The sequence below is a fragment of the Microplitis mediator genome, chromosome 2, assembly GCF_029852145.1.
Source record: "Microplitis mediator isolate UGA2020A chromosome 2, iyMicMedi2.1, whole genome shotgun sequence".
Classification (NCBI taxonomy): domain Eukaryota; kingdom Metazoa; phylum Arthropoda; class Insecta; order Hymenoptera; family Braconidae; genus Microplitis; species Microplitis mediator.
Window position 1 is genome coordinate 24,982,769 of NC_079970.1, and position 23,139 is coordinate 25,005,907.

General features: G+C 29.5%; 5 protein-coding genes across 10 annotated transcripts; 3 read left to right on the top strand and 2 right to left on the bottom strand.

Annotated features, from left to right (window-relative positions):
* Nucleotides 1–1,482: 1,482 nt before the first annotated feature.
* On the bottom strand, nucleotides 1,483–2,828 carry LOC130662958 (smad nuclear-interacting protein 1). Its single transcript, XM_057461952.1, has 2 exons — nucleotides 1,651–2,828; nucleotides 1,483–1,562 (listed from the first exon to the last, which is right to left on the bottom strand). The coding sequence occupies exon 1, from the start codon at nucleotides 2,557–2,559 to the stop codon at nucleotides 1,651–1,653; it is 909 nt and encodes a 302-aa protein (XP_057317935.1). The 5' UTR covers nucleotides 2,560–2,828; the 3' UTR covers nucleotides 1,483–1,562.
* Nucleotides 2,829–3,627: 799 nt separating this feature from the next.
* Nucleotides 3,628–6,304, top strand: LOC130662954 (uncharacterized). 3 transcript variants are annotated; one of them, XR_008989127.1, is made up of 3 exons: nucleotides 3,628–5,423; nucleotides 5,506–5,716; nucleotides 6,081–6,304. XR_008989127.1 is itself a non-coding variant. In XM_057461947.1 (2 exons), the coding sequence occupies exons 1-2, from the start codon at nucleotides 3,966–3,968 to the stop codon at nucleotides 5,587–5,589; spliced, it is 1,524 nt and encodes a 507-aa protein (XP_057317930.1). In that variant the 5' UTR covers nucleotides 3,628–3,965; the 3' UTR covers nucleotides 5,590–6,304. The 3 variants fall into 3 exon arrangements, 1 of the variants encoding a protein (XP_057317930.1); XR_008989126.1 differs by having other exon boundaries at nucleotides 5,524–5,716; XM_057461947.1 differs by having other exon boundaries at nucleotides 5,524–6,304.
* Nucleotides 6,305–7,409: 1,105 nt separating this feature from the next.
* LOC130662961 (histone H3.3A) lies at nucleotides 7,410–10,019 on the top strand. Its single transcript, XM_057461957.1, has 3 exons — nucleotides 7,410–7,572; nucleotides 8,044–8,176; nucleotides 8,341–10,019. Exons 2-3 carry the CDS (start codon nucleotides 8,049–8,051, stop codon nucleotides 8,621–8,623), a joined length of 411 nt encoding a protein of 136 aa, XP_057317940.1. The 5' UTR covers nucleotides 7,410–7,572; nucleotides 8,044–8,048; the 3' UTR covers nucleotides 8,624–10,019.
* A 2,069-nt stretch (nucleotides 10,020–12,088) lies between these two features.
* LOC130662960 (histone H3.3A) lies at nucleotides 12,089–14,412 on the top strand. Its single transcript, XM_057461956.1, has 3 exons — nucleotides 12,089–12,327; nucleotides 13,204–13,347; nucleotides 13,509–14,412. Exons 2-3 carry the CDS (start codon nucleotides 13,220–13,222, stop codon nucleotides 13,789–13,791), a joined length of 411 nt encoding a protein of 136 aa, XP_057317939.1. The 5' UTR covers nucleotides 12,089–12,327; nucleotides 13,204–13,219; the 3' UTR covers nucleotides 13,792–14,412.
* Nucleotides 14,413–15,666: 1,254 nt separating this feature from the next.
* LOC130662956 (nuclear distribution protein nudE-like 1) lies at nucleotides 15,667–22,886 on the bottom strand. Of its 4 annotated transcripts, XR_008989128.1 has the most exons (9): nucleotides 22,568–22,860; nucleotides 21,943–22,178; nucleotides 21,390–21,680; nucleotides 20,951–21,087; nucleotides 20,687–20,875; nucleotides 20,182–20,318; nucleotides 19,676–19,852; nucleotides 19,383–19,453; nucleotides 16,880–16,944 (listed from the first exon to the last, which is right to left on the bottom strand). XR_008989128.1 is itself a non-coding variant. In XM_057461950.1 (8 exons), exons 2-8 carry the CDS (start codon nucleotides 22,023–22,025, stop codon nucleotides 16,884–16,886), a joined length of 969 nt encoding a protein of 322 aa, XP_057317933.1. In that variant the 5' UTR covers nucleotides 22,026–22,178; nucleotides 22,782–22,886; the 3' UTR covers nucleotides 15,667–16,883. The 4 variants fall into 4 exon arrangements, 3 of the variants coding, with proteins under 3 accessions (XP_057317933.1, XP_057317932.1, XP_057317934.1); XM_057461950.1 differs by lacking the exon at nucleotides 19,676–19,852 and having other exon boundaries at nucleotides 15,667–16,944; nucleotides 22,782–22,886; XM_057461949.1 differs by lacking the exon at nucleotides 19,676–19,852 and having other exon boundaries at nucleotides 15,667–16,944; nucleotides 22,568–22,857.
* Nucleotides 22,887–23,139: the final 253 nt, after the last annotated feature.

Genomic DNA, 23,139 nt, shown 5'->3' on the forward strand with positions numbered 1-23,139 from the left:
TTTTATTAATTAATCATTTTATTATTAATTAAGTGTAATATAGGCTATAAAATTATTTTATATTCATATTTTTATATCAAGTATTTTATATCATTTTCCATTTAAATTTTTATTATTATTATTATTTTAATAATATAATAATAGTCTTCCTCGTGCAACAATTGTGACAGTTACATATCGTTCATTAATCATTTACTAATTGTAATTAATTAGTTATAATAATAATAATAATAATAATAATAACAATAATAATGTAAATAGTATTCAATAATTATGTTGACCAAAGAATAAAAATTTTTCAATTTAATAAATTTCAATTTATACATTAAAAAAAAAGATGATTATAATTTTTAAAACTCGTAATAAAAGAATGACAAAAAAATACTAGTGTGAATTTTTGTGTACCTGAAGATCAGAACGTTTTTCAGGCAACGAAAGTGGAAGTAATTTTTATAATTTGAGTCTAAATGCGACTTGACGGGTAGTTGGGGGTGGCCTACAATTTTCGGCTGACGTGTGAAACATTTAAGAAGTCTAGATACTGTAGATTTTTTACTTTTCATTTCGTTCCGCGAAAAACGTTCTGATCTTCGGGTACATGAATTTTTCTTATAAATTAAAAATAATAATTTAATTAATTACAGCTGATACATTCAATTTCATTATTATTAATGAAACATAATTATAATTATATACAGTTATTGTACATATTTTTTAACAACTCATATGATTAACACGAGTAATAGTCTGCTGTGTGACAAGGGATGAAACAAACGATTTCAGACCAGGGTAGAGTTGGCTGACATGGTCTGAAATCGTTTCATGCCGAGTTACACAGTTTTTTCATGATTACCTGCATTGGAATTAAAGTTTCAGTGTCAGCAGCCAATCAGAATCGACTTAATTGTTGCTAAAATTAATTCGCAGCATTGGACTGAAATTATTAATTTCCATTGGCTGTAGAGACACTGAAGCTTCAAGTTTCGATGCTGGTATTACAAAAAATAATTTGATTAAATATATTTATTATTAACTAGACAATTTTTAATTAATATTTATTAATGTATATAAAAGTGGTAGGTATAGTCTTGACTAAATTTTAATTAATTTTAAATTATGAACGTAACTTAATAACTCATTAATCGAGACTCGAATATAAAACTAAAAATTATTTAATAACTTTCAATGAAATCTGTCTCGAATCCTAATTACCACTGAATTAAATTTTAAAAATTATATTTAATTTACTAGCGTTGTAATAATCAACAACTAGAGCATGACAAATATTAATCACACATTCAAATAATTTTTAAATAAATATTTAAAATAAAGACTGAGTCCATTTACATAATCGTATCTTTTTAATTGAAATTCCAATTATAAAGAATCTGATTCCGGTAATTAAATTTATTCTGAAAATTACGAATTAATGTTAATAATTATTTATAACCATAATTAATATTACTTAAATTTGATCGTTACCAGGTACTTTAATATACATAGATTCGTGGCCTACGTAAAAATACATTTTACACTCAATAACGATCAATGTGTCTGGTAATCTGAAAAAAAAATGATTTAAATTAATAAATTTTCAACTCTCTAATGATTAAAAAAAATAATCAAAGCCATAAATAACTGATTTATTACCTAAACATCACTGGGAACAGCGACATCGTCATCTAGCTCGTCATCTTTGCTGCGTTCATGCAACAGAACGTATTCCCTTGAACTGAATCCAAACTTGATGACATCCTTCTCCAGCAGCTCATGGAATCTTCTAGGCTCCAGTTTGACATTATTGACAAAAGTACCATTAGCTGACTCTAGATCAATCAGATAAGGTCTGATTCGTTTACCACTGGTGCCATCCTCGCGGGTGTAAGGAACCAAACGGTACTGAAGAGCAGCATGTTGCTTTGAACACGAAGGGTGATCCAATGGAATATCAGCAACTTTACGATCTCTGCCCAGTAGATAACCAGATTGACGGTGCACGTGGAGAAGCGGCAGGGATTTTTCGCCCTTAAATGGATACAATCTCCAACCACGTTTAGGTTTACGAGCATCATCTGGTTCTGCATATTTTATGACAATACCATTGACAGTATTCGCGTCTTCTGTTAACTTTCCAGACAATTCAAAGTTGGGTTTTTCCTTGTCAACTGGTTTGGGTTTCTCTTCATCACCTGACCCTCGAGAACGTCCCCAGCTTGGAGATGGTTCTCTTTTAACTCTGGCAGGACCATCTCCAGCGTCACCATCATTAAAAGAAAAGTTATCGTGGTTTCTGTTACCACGTGGTCGATCATTCCTCCTGTTATCAAATCGTGAAGTTTTTCTGTTGTCGTCGCGATGTCGTGAACGGCTGCGGTCTCTTGGTCTTCTTGCAGGTGGTGATCTGTCGTAATTATTATTTCTACTGGTATTGTCATCATGTCGATTATTTTTAATGTTATATCTGTCTTTATTATTACGCTCGCGACGATTTACATCGTAGTCATCTGACCGTGAATCCTTTCTGCGCGACCTATCACGATGTGATTGATGTCCTGACATTTTATTTATAGAATGTCTTTATATTATCAACAATTATTTATATAATAACTTTGAATAAAAGGATTATTATTCACTGCTTGCTGATCACTAATAAATAAAACTATTGGTCTTATTTTTATTTAAGAGATTGTTTTTCTACACTAGGTGAAGATTGTCTTGTAGGAGGTTAAGTTCACTGATGACTTTAACACTTTATTTACACTTTACACTAGAATAGAAATATTGTTTAAGTGTGATGCCGATCGATGTTCAAAGAGGAATGAACTGACCAGAGCCAGAACACGAATGCAACAACTGATGGTTAGGTTAAGAAATTACTCACAGCGTGCAAAATGGCCGCCGCTGATTGGCGGCAAAAATTTATGGAGAAACTCCCTAATAGCCACTTTAGCTTGAACTTGACGGTAATTTGAACCTGAGTTAGCTGCCCGAAGATGCCAACAATTTGACAGCAAAAGTTGGAAAGAACAAATTGCTGTTGAGGACACTTTTGTTATTAGAAAAAAACTCTAATAAAAGTTTCCTCGAATTTGTCGTCAAATGTCCGTGAACTTCGGACTTTTCCGTTTTTGACGACAATTTATATACTTGCTATACAATTTGACGTAAATTTACTACCCGAATTAGAATGTGAATTCACATCAAAAGTTAGAAAATAAATTTTAAAAAATTGGAGACAAATTAAAATTCGTGTGTCAAAATAAAATGGCGGCAGAATATGATAGAAAAATATTTGAAATAGTAAAAAAAAAACACGCAAGTGTTTGAACAAACCTTGGTGGAGAAATAATGTGCAGAAGGGTGTCCTAATACACCTGGAGATTTGAATTAAATTGCTCCAAGTGTATTGCAGCTAAAAAACGTCACTTAACTGCTATTTCCCACCAGACGATGCCAGATGATTGGGCTCAGGAACTTGGAAGTTATCAGCGTCAGCAATCCGCAACACTTTACACTAGCACTGAACACTCAACACTTAAGGGGTTAGGGGTAGTCAGAATTTTCAAAAAATCGATTTTTTTTTTTTTGCATTTTCTTAAAGTATAATATTTTAAAAATATTGTGTGAAAATTTGAAGTGAATCCGACAAATTCTTTTCGAGTTATTTAACAATGACCAAAGGACGCTCGGGTGCTACGTGGCATTCGAGAGCAGGTAGCTAGAAACAGCTGCAAGCAACCGACTTTTCGGGTTTCATTGTCATGAATATCTCCCCATTTTAATGTATTTATAATTATATATATATATATATATATATATATATATCCTTCTACATATATTCACAATTTGTAGGTAGTACAAGAACTGAAAAATAATTTTTGGTTGCCAGTATACCTGTAGTCGTTGCACTGATCAGTCGATAGTTTTGTGATAAATTATTTCTCAAGTGAATTAAATTATTAACCATGGGACGTGATTCTAGAAAGGTTTCAAGAGAACTTCGGAGTTCTGAAAAAATTAATAAGTCGCGTTCAGTCAAAAGAAAGAATGTTTTTAATCCGAAAACAGCCGAACGTGATGAAAGTATTCAGAGTACATCTTCTAAAAAATTAAAACAAAACACTGAAGATGATGTACCTGAAGACAGCAGTACTGAATTTCGAATAATAAATTTTATTCAGGTATTCACTGCAATTTCTGCTCTTATAAAATGTAAAAAATGTGATGGAAATGTAGTGTTTCAAACAGCAAGTACACGTGGGCTGGGATTCAAAATTGTAGTTGCATGTAATAACTGTGGAAATGAATATATTCCTTCCTGTTCTTTCGTTGGGCATTCTTATGAAATAAACAGACGTTTCATTTTTGTAATGAGAATACTAGGAATAGGATACGAAGGATTGTGCAAGTTTTGCGGCCTGATGGACATGCCGTCTTTTTTAGATAAATCTACGCATACAATTTTACTGAAACAGATTTTGAATTGTAGTAAAGCCGTCGCAGAAACCTTCATGACGAAAGCTGTGAATGAAGAAAAGCAAGCAATGCCAACAACTGAAAATGAAGATATAAATCATCTAACTGTATCGGGAGATGGAACCTGGCAAAAACGGGGATATACATCGTCATTTGGAGTTTCTTCTATAATTGGCTATTTTACTGGAAAGATTCTTGACATAAACATTAAAAGTGCATATTGTAAGCTATGTGAGTATTGGAAAAAAAAAACAAATACTGTTGAGTTCGAGGAATGGTATCAATCGCATGAAGATGTGTGTTCTGCTAATCATCAAGGGTCTTCTGGGAAAATGGAGGTGGATGCGATGGTCGAAATGTTTTCGTATTCTGAAACTAAATATGGAGTTAAGTATGCCAACTATATTGGTGATGGTGACTCCAAGACCTATTCAGGAATTATAAAATCAGATCCTTACGAAAATACAACTGTAAATAAAAAGGAATGTATAGGGCATGTCCAAAAGCGGATGGGGAGTCGATTACGTACGCTGAAGAGTAAACAAAAAGGTCTTGGTGGTCGAGGTAAGCTCACAGGAAAATTAATAGACAAACTAACTGTGTACTATGGTTTAGCAATACGCCGGCATTGTGATTCTATTGAAAATATGAAATCTGCTATAATGGCAACCTTTTATCACTACGGCTCGAGTGATGAAAAACCGAATCATGATATGTGTCCAAAAGGCGAAGAATCTTGGTGCTCTTACCAGCGCGCTGAAGCAAGAGGAGAGCTTGATACCTTTTCTCACGATTATTCTCCTTTACCTTCTGATGTTTTAAAAGCTATCAAGCCTATATACGAAGATCTTAGTAATGAAAATTTACTTTCAAGATGTGTAGGTGGATTCAATCAGAATAATAATGAAAGCTTTAACCAACTAGTATGGAAAATATGCCCAAAAACGGTAAATACTAGTTTTACTATCGTACAAATAGCTGCATACGTTGCTATGTGTATATTTAATGAGGGTATAAATTCATTATTAGTCTTGATGAATACACTAGGACTTAATTGTGGGCCTAATTCTCATCGGTATGCAGAAAGAATGGATGCTGCACGTATCAAAGTAGCAGATAAGCGCGCTAATGATAACACCCGAGAAGGTCGATTGCAACGTAGGCACCAGCAAATCGATATTTTGGAAGCTGCTATGTCGGCTGAAGAGCTATTATATGGTCCAGGAATAGATGACTCAGTGTAAGTTATTAAATAATTCTTATAATTCGACATAAATCCATAGCAAAACTTTAAATGCGTTTTTCTCAAAACTATGTTTTCTGAACTGGTGATCACTGTAACTTAAAAACTGCTCGGTAGATTTCAATAAAATTTATTGTACTTTTGAAATACATTAAAAACTCGTGCCTGATCGAAGGATTTTTTTTTTTTTTCAAAATTTCGATTTTTTTTTAACAATAAACTGTCGGTTTTTTTCTCGAAAATTTGAAAAAAATTTCCTGAGGCCGCCATTTTGTTAATTTCGAAAAAAAAAAAAAAAGCTTCGATCAGGCACAAGATTATCTATTAATAAAACTAATTTTTCTTGTCCGATTGATTTTAGATGAATCTCCAAGGACTTATGATGATCACCGCAAAGGACTTCGGGAGGAACGGGCTCTACAAAAACAGCGATAACTTTTTGAATTATTAATTTTTTTTTTTGAAATTTTCGTGAAGTCAAATCGAAACGTGTTCTAATAAAGCTATGTTTTTATTTTTGTCAAATAAAGTAATTAACTACAAAAAAAAAATTATTGAAAATCATCATTTTTTCATACCCCTGAGTACCCCTAACCCCTTAAGGACACCACAGACACTTTCCACAATTTTAATTAAACAATCACTATGAGCAATAAATTTTATGGATGATTCCGCGAATTAATTACAATACTGTGTTTCAATTCATACGTACAGAAAGATCTGGACCACTACTGCCGTTGTCGATGATACTGACTGCTGCTATTGGACCGCCAGTTGATACAAAGCAATCGACTTAGCGATTAATTCGACCTAATACCTCCCCCACTTTAGCAAAAATTTGAACGTCGAATACAACGACGCGCAGTAGCGCCAGCGGCGCGAAATTTCAAAATTTTAATTTAATAATTTTATTAAAATTTGTTTGTGGGTGCATTCGGTAATGATCTAGCTCTAGTTCAAAACAAACAAAAATAATACGATCTTAGTTAGCAGTCAGTTAATAATTTTCAGATTTTTTTTTTCAGCAAATAAACTGCAAAAAAAAATGATACTGAAGTTAGCCGACGTCTAATAATTATTTGATTTTTTAAAAAACGATAAACTATGAAAAAAAAAATATTTTAAAAAATTGCACTTGTCTTTTAAATTTTCTACATGTGCATATTTTTAGTTTTTTTTGTTCTTCAAATTTAATTATTCAAAAAAAAAATCCAAAAATTTTTAATTCTCTGCTAACTTCAGGATCGTAAAAAAAAAACTACAAATATGAGCAAGCAGAAAATTAAAAAAAACTATAAGTGCAATTTTTAAAATAATTTTTTTTATAATTCATGGTTTTAAAAAATTCAAAAATTATTAGACGTCAGTTAACTTCAGTATCATGAAAGAATAGAAAATTTATTTTTGCATTTAAAATTTTCGCGCCATTACTTAAATTGCGTTTTGCAGCAGCCTATTGGGTAAAAGCGCATTTGCAAAAAAATTCAAACGACCAATAGGAAGACGAAGAGGAATTTTACCGCAGATGCGCAGTAGAGTAACTAGTACTCTATGCATGCACAAATACAAGGACTTGAAGACTTCACTGACAGGAAATACATGTAAAAAGTAGTACTACCACTTACTACAAGAATCAAGTTGAGTGTACACAAGTGTATAGTGCAAGTACATGAAAGTATAGTTGGGTATAGGATTAGTTAAGCTGTTGATGCCCGTGCTGTTCGCTGGTTAGCTCTTGTGCTTTCATTGCTTATTCTCTTTCGACAGCAACACCAGTTCTGTTACACATTCATTGTAAAATTAAGTTTTTCTGTCAGTTCAACAAAACCACATTTTTTAAAAAATCAATTAAGGTAAGGATCCGTGACTTTTATCATTTAAATTATTACCAATCGACGTCAAAAAATTAGACAAACGTTTTGTGATAATAATTTACAAAATACCCCTGTGTGATTTAAAAATAATTGTAATAAATTATTTAGCCAGCGTCTTCCACGCAATTATCATAGTACGTACGCGAGCCGCCATTTTGTGCGTTTCCTTGCTTTTGGAGGGAAATTAATTCTTTAACAAAGAAAATTTTTTTTCACTACAGTCATTGCATTTAATTATATCATAATTACTTTTTTATTATAATGACAGCTGGTTTATTAATATTTTTAATTTATTTAAATAAATTTTTGTGGTAAATAAATTATAAGTGAACGTGGTCGCTGAGTACTTGAGACGTTGATATTTACTTTAGTGATGTATAGAGTGTGGAGATTTATAATTAAATTTAATTTAATAGTTTAATTTATTTTGTAATTACTTTTTTTTAACAGAAACAATGGCACGTACAAAGCAGACAGCTCGTAAATCAACCGGAGGAAAAGCTCCGCGAAAACAATTGGCTACAAAAGCCGCGCGTAAAAGCGCACCTTCAACCGGTGGAGTCAAGAAACCCCATCGTTACCGGTAATTATTATTTTTATTATTATTATTAATCCAATACTTTGCATCACATTTATTTATTTAATACTAAATAATTAATGCCGCTGATAAATTTTAATATTTAAAATAACAACCGGCTATTGGTAATTAAGTAAATAATAATTTTTGTTGTTTTATTTAAATTTCAGCCCAGGTACGGTCGCTCTTCGTGAAATCAGAAGATACCAGAAGTCAACGGAATTGTTGATCAGAAAATTGCCCTTCCAGCGATTGGTTCGTGAAATTGCTCAGGATTTCAAGACCGATTTGCGTTTCCAGAGCGCGGCCATCGGCGCTCTCCAGGAAGCTTCTGAAGCCTACTTGGTCGGTCTCTTTGAAGACACAAACTTGTGCGCAATTCACGCCAAGCGTGTAACAATTATGCCGAAAGACATCCAGTTGGCCCGACGAATCCGTGGTGAACGTGCTTAAATAAATCCAGCTTCAACTAATCTAAAAATCTTATTAAATATTTCGACATTTCACCAACTTCACACAAATAATCATCTTTATTATGATTCAATCTTAAATATTGTAAACTTTAAATTCAGCATTTTTATTTTCGTTTTCGTTTAGATTATTTATATAAACATACATTTTTAATTAAACACATCAATTATTATTAATTTAATCGTTGTCACTGCCAAACACGTAGCAATCGGCACGGGGTCGGTAAGATGAGCCAAAAAATAATAAATTAAGAGTAAAATTATTAAAATTATAAATCTGTTCATCTTGAGAATTAAAAAAAAAACATGCGTGGAAATTATCCGATAAAGCCAGAGAGACAAAAAATTAACATGTTTAATTACGTGTCAGACAGTCATGACATTGCTTTTTAGTGTCACAATGCATTGAACAATTTTTTCATTTTTTATTTAATTCTGCACTGATCATTAATTCAAACACTGATCGTTAATTGATAGTCGGTTAATATTTAAATAAATGATTAAAGAAAAAATAAAATCAGCATTGTGATGTCATCTCTGTTGGCATTGAATCTTTTTGATAGATTTTATTAAACATCATTAATCACTTTTAAAATTAAAATTCATTACTAACAAAAAGGTTCATATGTACAAATAGGGAATAATATGTAATAATTTTTTGTAGGCAATTAGAGTAAGATTATTATTAAAATTATAATTATTAATTATTATTATTATTATTAATGATATGTAATCTAGAAGAAACCGAGTTCAGATTAAAAAATTCGACATTGCTTATCTCATTTTTGGTTATCAATTTTAAATTAATCATTTGAAAATGATAAGAGAAATTAAAAAATTTATTAAATTAAGGGCCAACTTTTCAAGCCGGGTTCAAATTACTGCTAGTATATCTATATATTATGAATGTATAGATATACTAGGAATATTAATTTGAACCTGGTTTGAAAAACTGACCAAGCAGTAAACAAAATTAATTAGATTTTCACGATTATTCTTAATTAACAATATTTTATATAAAATGTAAATCATCGATTGTTAATTGATTAATTTTTTTTATAATTATAAAAAATCTCATCAAACGTCTCGAAAGTTATAAATTAATAAGCAATGGCTTCTATTTTAAAAAAAAGAGTACACAATTTATTTTATTATCATTTAATTTAACAATTCGCGTTAATAACTAGATGCATACACTTTAATTATATCATTAATTATTAATTAAGTAAATTTATATTTTTAGTTATTACTAAATGTATTTGTTTTCGTATTCTAGCATTGTATTAATCTTGATATTATCTGAATATTAAGTACAATTTTATGTAGACAGACTAAATATAACTGATAATAATAATGTACATTAACGTGAATAATTTCATTTATTTTTAGTTATTTACCCAATCACTTTATTTATATTACAGTTTTTATAAACAAATTACATATTATTAGAAAAATATCCCTTGTTAAAAGAAACGATTTAAAACGATTAGAAAAAAAGAAATTTGAATACTTTTTAATGCTTTTGAATACTTTTAAATCACCCTCCTTATGGACGTTTTGAATCGTTTCTTTTAATCGAGGATCAGATGATTTTAAATTTCTTATGTTGATTTTTTTTTATTTTTAATTTCAAATTTATTTTAATTGTTGATTTTTTTCCAATTTACGAGTTTATTTAAATCCTAATTGTTTTAATTTAAATTCAAAGAATCATTTAAATTACTCATCAACATATATGTATATGTACATATATATGTTTGTCAACATTAAAACATAACCTCATTACTTTCTTATTACTAAATAAATAATTAATTAAAATAAAAAATAATTACAGTAGTTTTTAATTTAAAAAATAAAGAAATTTGAATAATAATTAAATTTATTATCGTAAATTAATTATTTTATTGTTGAATAAATCATAATATACATGATCTGTTAATTACACAACCATATTTACATACATTTTCATTTAAATTAAATATATATACATATAAAATTTACCCGTGTGTATATGGAAATAAATATGAACTTTACTAATAAATATTTTAATTACTTTTCATAGATAACGATTATTATTTATTTGTAATAATAAAATAAATTATATAAATTTTTCTACGTAATAATCATAGAAATTTCTCGATTTGACAACAGAAATTTCTGGAAATTATTTATTTAAAAATTTTATACATTGATTTTAACTTTTAAGTAAATATTTAATCAACTGAATTTTAGTAAATAAACAATTCAAATTTTCATTACCCAAAAAAACAATATTCAAATTTTTGAATGAGTGCAAATGTAGCAGACACAATTTTTTAATTACATATAAAAAAGTGAATTAATTAAAACAATAAAATTAAAAATAAAATGCATGTACGTAATTTTGAATTTTCTAAAAATGCATTTGTTAATTTTTGGTTTATAAACATTTGAATTTATTATTTAAAAATTTAAAAAATTTTCAGATGTCCGCTAACTTTATTATCATAATTTTTGAGCATTTCATCATAAATCTAAATCCATAAATCTATTTAAATATAAATGAATCATAAGTAAACAATGCAATTGATATCTATGACTCATGTCTAATCTAAATGATCAGTAATTACAAAAATCTAATTATTCGGCCATTTGCAATCGCTGTAAAAAAGAAAACAAGTAAAAACAATATGACAGCCTTGGAATCATTAACAATAATAATAATAATAATAATAATAATAAACAAAATAAAAATGGAAGCCATGAATGCGTTCAATAGCCCCCACAAGTACTTTACTCAATAAAAAGTATGTACATGTACCTAAAAAAAAGTAGTCAAGGGTGCGGTTTTTATTAAAGATAAGGGCAAAGTTCATTTCAGTTTTCCGTCCCGCCTCTCCTCTAGCGGAGCCCCAGTCCTGACCCATGAATTTAAAATAATAAAATATTTAAATTCATAAATGAAAAACCGCTCACTCCATCTTATCTCCAGAATATATATATTTATATATATATGTATGTACTGTATGAATAACATTTACCTCATACTCATACTCAGTATCATCCGAATCTAAACATTAGGCCGCCGTGTCTGTACACGTGTGTGCATGTGTGCGTGTACTGAAATATGAATAAAGAAAATGACATGGACATGAAATGTGAAAAATGAATGTCGCGTCCTGAGTTCCTGAGTAAAAGCTGTCCGACGACCAATGAGATAAGACGAAAAGTTGGGTAGTTTGGTGATTGTCGTGATACCATTGGCCGAAGCGGTTGTCGCGGGTTCACTGAGGCTCTACTTCATGGACTCGAAAAGTTGGCGCGATTCAATTCCTAGGGGCACCCAGTTGAGTCTAGTGTAAGTGTAATTTTGTGTTGTGGGCTCGAGGTATGGGTTGGGGGACATGGGTATGATGTGTGTGTGTGTCAAGTATGAAGCAGTAGCACATAGCAAGCAAAGCATAGACAGTAGACGGTATGAGTATGAGTATGAGTGAAGGGTAGGGACGTAAAGGGAGAGCAAGTTGTGTGTGTGACGACGACCAACAGTAGAGACAGTTTGGAAGAGTAACAGCAACACAGACCGAGACCGAGAGCCAACAGCAACAGCCAAGAGCAAGAGCGTCCACTGCCATCCGAACCAAGTACAAGGAAACATCTAGCTAGTTGATATATTTTATCGTTGCAACTAATCTGCGGACTAAGAAGGTGAGTACTGAGTACTGATCACTGTCTTATTTATAAGGACGATTGTTTTTGTTGTCGCTAATAAGTTTTTTATTTAGTCGAGCGAGGTATTTTTAAAAATTTAATAAAATAGTTATTGTCTGTACGAGTTGTTACCGTTGCCACCATTTTGTAATTGACGTTTGCGAGGGAATCGTTTCTCTGAATGCACCAACGGCTATGGCATTTGCCGTAGACTAGATAAATTATATTTATTTTGTACACGTGTATTAATTCGTAGGTGTGTCGAGCTGGCGTATTTCGGAGCTGGAGGATTTAAAATATTTATTTGCTGGAGGAATAATGAGGTGTCAGCGGAGATGAATAGTTATTTGGATTAATTAAACATCGATTCGGACGATGATCTCGGGTTGGGGGATCGGGAGATGGAGCGTTGTTTTCTCTTGGCACTTGCACCCAAACATCCGAGACAGGAGGATCGTGAATTCGTCCATTGCGCAACGCGGATCTCCTCCACGCGCTTAGAGGAACCCCCACTATTTTTGTTTATCCCTTCTTGGGGTGTACTGTCCTCCCATCGCAATCGCAATCGGTTTATTTATTTACCCCCCACTCCACTTACACATGCGCGGTTACGCTGGACAATTGTTCTTTGTCGTTAAATTAACTTCTCACTTTTACTTGTGCGTTTTATTTTATTTGTTACTCAAGTTATTTCCTTTACTTTTAAGTGTTTTTATTTTTATTTTTATTATCGCGCTCTCTAATTGCACTCGAGTAATTACTAATGATATTTTGAGGTCTAAGTGTTGCAGTACAATAATATAACTTTAGTTTTTAATTACCGGTGATAAAAATAATTTATAATTAATTTTATTATTTTTTTTTTTATTGTAGAGTATCAAAATAAAAGATGGCACGTACAAAGCAGACAGCTCGTAAATCAACCGGAGGAAAAGCTCCGCGAAAACAATTGGCTACAAAAGCCGCGCGTAAGAGCGCACCTTCAACCGGTGGAGTCAAGAAACCCCATCGTTACCGGTAATTATTATTTTTATTATTATTAATCCAATACTTTGCATCACATTTATTTATTTAATACTAAATAATTAATGCCGCTGATAAATTTAAATATTTAAAATTACAACCGGCTATCGGTAATTAAGTAAATAATAATTTTTGTTGTTTTATTTAAATTCCAGCCCAGGTACGGTCGCTCTTCGTGAAATCAGAAGATACCAGAAGTCAACGGAGTTGTTGATCAGAAAATTGCCCTTCCAGCGATTGGTTCGTGAAATCGCTCAGGATTTCAAGACCGATTTGCGTTTCCAGAGCGCGGCCATCGGCGCTCTTCAGGAAGCTTCTGAAGCCTACTTGGTCGGTCTCTTTGAAGACACAAACTTGTGCGCAATTCACGCCAAGCGTGTAACAATTATGCCGAAAGACATCCAATTGGCCCGACGAATCCGTGGTGAACGTGCTTAAATAATCACTTATCTATTTAAAAAAATTAAATACCCAATCATCAAAATTACCGTTTACTATAATTATTATTATCATTACTATTATTCGTAATAACGGATGACACATTTTATTCATTCCTATTCATCGTAAGGTAACTGCATCTGTTTGTAGCATCAGACTAACCATACACATTATATATATTAAATATATATTATATATCATTCATTACACTTTTAAGATAAACTATAAATTAATTGATTGCAATCGTTTGCGAGCTTAAAAATAAATAAAATCATCAATTAACATGACATTCAATAGTAATAATTTAAAATTTTAATTAAATTGTCGCAAGCGATTTCCGGATTCGTCGATAATTCAAAAATCCACTTACCATTTAATCATTATCATTAATCATTAATGTAATAATTAAAGATAATTTTGCACATGATAGTGATGTGCACTAGAGTATAATATGTTTAGAGTGATCCAGTTACTTTGAGAAAGATTGTAAGGTTGTATTTTTTTTTATTTTACTTATTTTTTGTTTTTGTATCGAAATTATAATTAATTGAGTACTGGATCACATACAAGTATTCATTAAATGTGTGAAAAAATTTCATAAATAAATTTGCTAATATCTAATTACCTGGCAATTATAATTAATTAATTTATTTAAAAACCCCTCCCGCTAAATTAATTCTCGTTGACTTTTAGTCAACGAGTATAAAAATAAATATAAGAATAAAATTTAAGGCAATTATGAATTATATGAGTAATAGATATATATTTTTATTAATTATTTATTTAATGAATGAGCAAAATATTAATTACAATTTTTGAGTAGTAGTGAGTAATTATAATTATTAATTATAAATTTAATATTTCCATGCAATTTTTATCAGTCATAAATAATTCACATAAATATTTACCACAGACAATTAATAAATATTACAATCAAAGTACAAATGTAAATTAAATATTTTTTATTTATTGACCAACAAACTAATTTATTTTTATTTCAATTAATTATTAATGTTTAGTTTAAATAATTATTCTATAATTAAATACTGGTCGTACTAATAATTATTTTTCTAAACCCATCTAAATATATATTAATATATTAAATAACTTAATTCATTAATCATTTTTTTTAAATTTTGTATAATAAATATAACACAGACATATATTTACATAGACATTTATTAATAATAATTAATCATGAGATCGTTACCAGTGTAATGATACCATGACTTATCAATGAACTTTTACTTGTTTTATCTCAAATTACAGAGTAGTATATAACCCGGGTAAAAATATTTCGCTGAAAATACTCCGAAAAGTCTAAATTTGGCCGAAATCACTTTGAAGCCGTAAAATTTTATTGGTAGAGGCCAAGAGAATACCGAAATTTTAATGAGTGTGAATGTAGCAGACATCAGACGAATTTAAAATTATTAATAAGTAGAGCAAATAATTAATAAAATTAAATTTAAAAAAAATGCGCATTTAAAAAATTTTGAAATTAATTAGTGCATTTTTTAAATTGTTTACTTTATTTATAATTTTAAATTTGTCTGATGTCTGACATCTGATAATTTTTTGATTTTTTTTAAACAATAAATCATTTAAAAAAAATATTTGAAAAAAATGCACCTATAGTTTTTTAAATTTTCTACATGTGCATATTTTTAGTTTTTATTTTTTAGTAATTCTCCAGTAAAAAAAAAAATCCAAAATTTCCAATTGTCTGTTAACTTCTGGATCATTAAATTTTTATGATCCTGAAGTTAGCAGACAATTAACAATTTTCGGATTTTTTTCCACAGTTTAGTTAAAAAAAAAAAAAAATAATATGCACTTGTAGAAAATTTAAAAAACTCTAGGTGCAATTTTCGAAATTTTTTTTTTTAATTTATCGTTTTTAAAAAAATCCAAAGTTATGAAACGTCGGCTGATTTCAGTATCATAAATTTTATTATTCTTAATAAACTAGCCGATAAATTGAGTCAATTTTTTTTCGGACTTGTGTTCACTACCTTGGCCTTTGTCAGCCGCTTTACGGCGGCGAAAAATTTTTATTTTGGCTTGAAATTTTTATACCCGGGAATATAAATAAATATAAAATAACGTTAATAAATAATGATCCTGAAGTTAGTAGACAATTAACAATTTCCGGATTTTTTTCAACAAATCAATTACAAAAAAAAATATGCACATGTAGAAAATTAAAAAAGCTATAGGTGCAATTTTGAATTTTTTTTTAATTAGACGTCGGCTAATTTCAGTATCTTAATAAATTCACTAATTACAATTAAATTATTAAGGGCCAGTTTTTTAAACCAGTTCATTTTTATCAGAGTTTCAATCAATTTTTAATAGATATATCAGCAATAATAATTTAAACCCAGTTTAAAAAGTGGCCACAAATCGTTACAAGCAATTGCGACAACTTATAAATTTTTCCTTTAATTATCTAAGCTTTTAAAAAAGTTAAGCAACATTTTAAAGTAAAAGACCCAATTATTGATACTACAATAAATATATTAGGCATTTTAATTTACTCATCATATTTAATATATATAACAATTGCAATTTTTAACCAGTTATCTGTACCAGTTATCAAAATCTCATAATTTCTAGTTACGTCACAATTTTTTTTTTTTTTTTAATTTTTTTTGTGCAATAAATCTAAAGTGCGTTTCCTAAAATTATATATTTTATATACCAGTATATTATGTAGCCAGAAATAAAACCAGACGATTTTAGACCAGGGTGAGGTTGACTTGACCAGTAGGCGACTGCTGCCATCAGAAACAAAATCGTTTTATCTCGCACTCACTAAATTTTTCATAAAATTAATAAACAATGAGAATCTGACAGGACTTTAATTGATAAATTTATTCATCAGCCAGACAGTGGATTTTTTTCTTCTCAGTTTTAAAGCAGGTGACATAAAAAGTAATTAATAAAGATAAGTAAACAATTAAATTTAAAAAGTATTAATAATTGAGTCTTTTGCCTCATATAGACTTTTTTTTTTAAATAATATAATTAACACTGGAATTAAACAAGAAGTAAAGTAATTATTTAATAACTCGTTGATTACTTTACAGTCATATGTGATTGTTATTTCTTGATGCAAGACTTCGCACCTGTCGTCTGATTGTTGTTGTCCTGTTGAAAAACATTCAAATAAAAAAAAATTCTTATTTTAATAAATTATCAATAGTTAATTTTTATCTGACCGTTCATCCGAAGACATTTATTCGCGAAAATTCATCCAAGCGCGGTTGATTCAAACGACAATGCATGCAATATTATTGATTACACATGTTTATATCACTGAATAAAATATGAGTTCAATATCCGGGTCGAAAGATTTTGTCTGATTTTAATTTAATAATTAATCTATTGGACAAAAACAAAACGAGGCAAAATATTTTGAGAATAAGTCTAATTTTGATCAAAAGACGACCAAAACCAGAGTAAAAATTATTGAAAACAAGTTTAGAAGCAGTCGAAGTAAGGAATAGTACCAGCCAAAATTGAATGAATTTCATGTTAATTAATTAACGATCCTGAAGTTAGTAGATAATTAAAAATTTTTGGGATCTTTTTTTAACAATTAAATTTGAAGAAAAAAAAAAAATTAAAAATATGCACATGTAGAAAATTTAAAAGACTATAAGTGCAATTTTTTTAAATATTTTTTTTAAATAATTTATCGTTTTTTAAAAAGTCCAAAAATTATTAGACGCCGGCTAACTTTCGTATCATATTAATTATGAGTGTGAATGTAAGCAGACATCAGACAAATTTAAAATTAATAATAAATAGAGTAAATAATTAAAAAAATGAAATTAAAAAAAAAATGCGCATTTAAAAAATTTCAAAATTAATAAGTGAATTTTTTATGAATATTATTTTTTTGATTGTTTCCTCTATTTATTTATAATTTTAAATTTGTCTGATGTCTGCTACATTTACACTCGTTAATTAATTACAGATGTAAAGTCAAATTTAATAGAAATAACTTGAAAATTATACTTGATTTAAAACAGATTAAATTTTTCTACCCGTGTATGTAATCGCAAACGTGTGCAATGGGACTGTGTTCTCTTTTCAAAGTTTGTGTGCGTGTGTGTAATTACAATGGCATGTTAACACACACGCAGACAATAATACTGTAAAAATTATCTAGTGAAATAAATTAAGTACTCTGAGGGTTAACTACTACAGAAATTTATATCAATGATCAATTGTCAGATCGATTACCGACAGATTAATTGTCGCAGATCAAAAGTCCTCGGATGATCGGTCGTGTCATCATAATAAGTAATAAATTAATAATGGGAATTAATTAACATAAAAAGAAACAAGACGATAACAACAACTAGATGCATGACTACAATGACATTTATTACAAAAGTACATTAATAAACAGATTAATTAATTAATGACATGCTTTTGAATTCATGTGTTGCTTTTAATTTCAGATACTAATTATTAAAAAAAATATAAATATAAATATAAAAAACGTTTAATTAAACATTTAATGCTGTACATTATTAATATGTTTAAAAAACTTATTTATTTTAATTGTACACTTGTTTTTTAAATGCATTAATAATAATAATTATTATTATCATTAATTATTTAGTACTAGTACAGTCAATTTAATGAGTATATTTAATAATATTAAAGCATTTTATTATTTTGATGGCAATGTAATCTACATTATTATATATTTGATATATTGAGTCGCCAGATAATTAATTATTTTTAAATTAAAAAATATAATCATTTATTTTAAATCGTTTTTGTAAAAAACTTTGAATTATCTTATGGCTTCACGATAAAAAATTTTTAAATAATTAAAAATTATTTAAATATAAAATAAAATAAATTAAAAAAATAGAGCTACTTTTTATAAATTGATAAATCTATTTAATTTATCGCAGGTATAATTCATTTAATATGCGATTAAATTTTTTTTTTAGTATTTCTGAGCAATTATAAAATATGTATGTAAATATACATATAAATAAATATATATGTTCAATTTAAATAAATCGATTGCAGTCTAAAATGCCGGGATACAGAATTTCGACGATTAATTAAATTTAAAAATCCGCCGTATTGATTAAAATAAAAATTTTTACATTCGTTGCAACAGTAATTAAGCAATTAATTACTATCTATTAACGTACAAATGTAATTGTAAAAATATAAAATATTTATAATATTTTTTGTCATCTAAATAAAAATATAAAATATTTAAATAAAATAAAATTCATGATTTTAAATAAATCAGTAGTGTAGTGGAAGCACATTAGCGTAATTAAGTACAAATCGATGATACCCTGTACCAAATATTCCTCACAAATTATTTAAATTAATAATTATTTAGGTAGTAAGTCAATAAAATAAAATTACTGATTTGAATGACAGCCAGCATTTAAATAATTTAAGATTAAAATCTTAATTATTAATTGCTAATTAAATAAAATTGATTAAGGTACAGGATAAACCATCAAGTAACACCAGGTGAGACCGCACATGTACAGTGAAAATGAATAGCCGCAGGCCTTTGAATAAAATTATGCTGTTACCTGTACAAATCTCTCATTGCTTGATCCTCTCGCGACGCATTCCTGCATGTGTTCAGTTTATTCTCCATAGCCTGCATCAAAAACATAAATTTCGTTTATCAATTTATTTAATATCATTATCACTCATTAATTTTTTCATGCATTCATTGGAGTAACTGCTAGTATTGTTGGTTAATTAATAAATTTATCGGGAAGTAAAAGTATTAATTAGCAGGAAATGTTGAGTTTGAAGCGATGAACGTTAGGCTGATATAAAAAAAATCAAAACAAAAACAAAAAGGAACATAAAAGACCTGGTGTAAAAATAAAGATGTCGCAGTGCAAGAACGAGAGGAAGGACAATGTCAGCACTTGGTCAGCTTCCGGCTAGACACTGGACTCTGGTGGCGAGTGATATCGTTCTTTTTCTCAAGTGCGTTAGGGCACGAGCACTTCAATCTTCTACAGTCCATGCAGACCCACCTGTCGAGCTACCAATAATACCGTCTATCACACTAATTTATCGAGCCGTAGTTTTAAAACCGGACATACACGAACTCTATTCAAAAAATACCCAACATCATGGCGACTTATTTCTGGTCAATCAATTTATTCCTTTATTTTTGTCCGATTTTTAAACTAGACGCCTCGATTCCCTTTTCTTCCTCTTAATAGATAACTCTAGTCCTCCTTTCAATAATAGTATGCACTAGTTTTTGTTTATTTGTGGGTTTAATTAAAAAAAAAAAAACGTGCATCTGACAAAAACGTGCAACTACAGGGTAAATAAATAAATTAAATTAAATAAAATTAAACTTACCCCAACTCGTCTCATTAAATCGCCGATTAAATTCATCGCTTGTATTCGAGATGACGGCGCCATTGGCATGTTCATGTTGTTGTTGTTGTTGTTATTGTTGTTATTATTGTTGATAACGTTTCCAACGCCATTGCCAACTGATTAAAAATTTTTTAAATTATTTTACAATAGTAATAATAATAATAATTAGAGTTTCAATTTAAAGCTGTGTAAAATAAAAAAAAAGTAAAAACAAAAAGTAAAATTATAATTTTTATTAAATATAAAAATAAAAAAGAAAGTTAATACAATTGTTTGTCTGACTGTTATTAAAACAATTTTTTTTGTTATCAATTATATTGTTAAAGTATTAAAATTAACAAGGTACGAAAGTGTGGATAAGTTATTTAGCAATTAAGTTAATGAGTAATGAGTTAATGAGTAAATCAATCAGGAATGTTATGTTTTCGTCGAGGTTTAGAAGTAAAGAAGCGTTTTGTTTTTGCAATTGCCTTGTGCATCTTACGTTTGAATGGCGCTGGCGTTGAATGGGTCGGCGGTATGTTTTGCTGCGACAGAGGTGTGATAACAGGCGAGTTGGTCTCGAGTTCTACTTGGAGTTTGTTGCTGTCCATTAACGCACGGACTTTATCTGCTGCTGACTTGTCGTTATCGGGGAGGTGTCTCTTGAAGTGTTTGATCTCTTGCTTAAGATCTGTAGTAAAATTTAATTATTATTCAAAGTACTACACACTGGATATTAAAAAACAAAACAAAAAAAAAACTGTACCTCTATTTTCATCCATCAGTCTTTGAACTAAAACCTTGAGATTCTCTTTCTCATCAAGCTCCGATTCCAATAGAGCGTTTTTTTCAATTGCTGAGTTGAATTTGGCCTCTATGGCTTCTTCGGACGCTTGATTTATTCTGTAATAGATTTAGTTTAATAAAAATAAATTAAAAGTAAGTGCTCTGACGACAAGCAGACAATCTACTGCTGCAACTTGTCGCCAAGCTGAACGCGAAAATTGGCATTCCATTAGTTGACGGAAAGTTGACTTGAATTTTCCCAGAAAGTTGGCGATAGATTGCGGCAGTAGATTGTCGCCAAGTTTCTGGGAAGTTTGTAACAACTTGCAGTCAACAGCTACAAGGACTGAAGTTGTCGTCAACTTGATCGCAACTAATTGACTCCAACTTTCTGGCCAGAGTAGATAGTGAATATTTACCGATGGGCACGTTCTAAATCATCATTTTTCTGCTCCAACTCCCGGATATATTTAACAAGCTGATCATGCTGGCCCTCTAATTCCGAAGCCCGTGTTTGAAAAACCGAACAATCCACCGCCTGCTGATCCATTCGTGACCTCAACTGTTCGACTTCTGTAGCCAGTCGCGAGTTCCGCTGTCTCAACTCGCGGTTTGTGTTCTCCGCTTGCTCCAGCGCTGTCTCCAGTTCTTTTTCCAGCATCTTTGAATTTTCTTCATACTCCGCTAGCTCTTGTTCCACATCTTCTTTCCTACTCTCACAAAAAATCCACATTAACTCCCATACCAAATTTTTAAATCATTCACAAGTTTCAGAGTTGCCATTCACGTCACGTGTACCCGAGATCTTTTTGAATAAAAAGACTTCCAAGATCTCATGCACTACAAAATTCAACTCAACAAAAATTCTTTAACTTTTTAAAATTTTTTAACTGTTCAGGTTTTTTTCGGAGTTTAAAAAAAAGTAAACTGGCAACTCTAGTGAATTAAAATAATAATAAAAAAAATAATCACCTCTGGAACATTTGTTGTGCCAAATCCATCCAATATTGTATCTCATCATCCTTAGATGTGAATTCCGGGACCTCGATCTCCATGACTTTTTCTTATATATAAAAAATATTACCTCTAATATTTAAAAAACTTGAATTTCAAACTGTCACCAAACCGAATATTTTATAAAATAAATAAATAATTTTAAAAAACAAATATTTTTATTTTATCATAGTCCTCAGCAGCATCTGCGCATCCTGAAACAATCGATTTATAAAAAATAAATAACTTGTCATAAAAAGTACACTCACTAAATAAACTAAGAATAATTTAAAATTTGAATTTAAAAATTTAAATGACCTTCTATTTAATCTAGTGATTTTAAACAACGAGATAAATATAATAAACTAAGACGTATTTTTTTTTAATTACTAAATCCACCTGGCAATTTGTTATTATAGATAACAAATATACTCAGTACATATTTATTATTTATCTTTTTAATTACAGATACATTGATCAAGAATAAATAGACTTTGGCCTACGCTTTTATGACTGCGTTGTCTCATAACATATTACACATTTGTTATATTGTTATATATTTAATATATGTATAGGTATATTTGTAAAACGTACAAATGATTACCTCTACAAAAACATTTAATAAAAAATATATATACGTATATATTTAAGTGAATCACTCAACACACACTTCTGCTGATGATGGTAACGGAAAAAAAATTCCGCGTCACAAATCACGTGATGATAATTTAGTTTTTAATTACTCGGAGATTTGAATTTTTAAATCACTATTTTAATTATAAGTACTTATTATTATTTGTTTGTACAAACGTACTTACGTTTTTAGTTTGAATTTAAATTTTATTAACGTGCGACCGAGACTGTGTATTTATTTAGACTACAAAATGGCGAATTGTGGATTTTATGTGAAAGCTAATTAGGAAAAAAAAAAGAAACAATGAATGAAAACATCCGGGCGCTCGATGTTTTTGAAACTGGCAAGGCGGGAAAATTTGAATTCTGTAGTTTTTTTTAGAGTAAATCATCTAGTGTGAAAGTAATTAATTAATTAATTGTTTAATGGAAAATAAATTTGGGAGCATGTTCATTAGAATAATTAATTATTTTAATTGACGGAAAAGTGCGCGGGCATTTAAATTTAAAATTATTTGAATTTTTCTACTGACATCTATTATA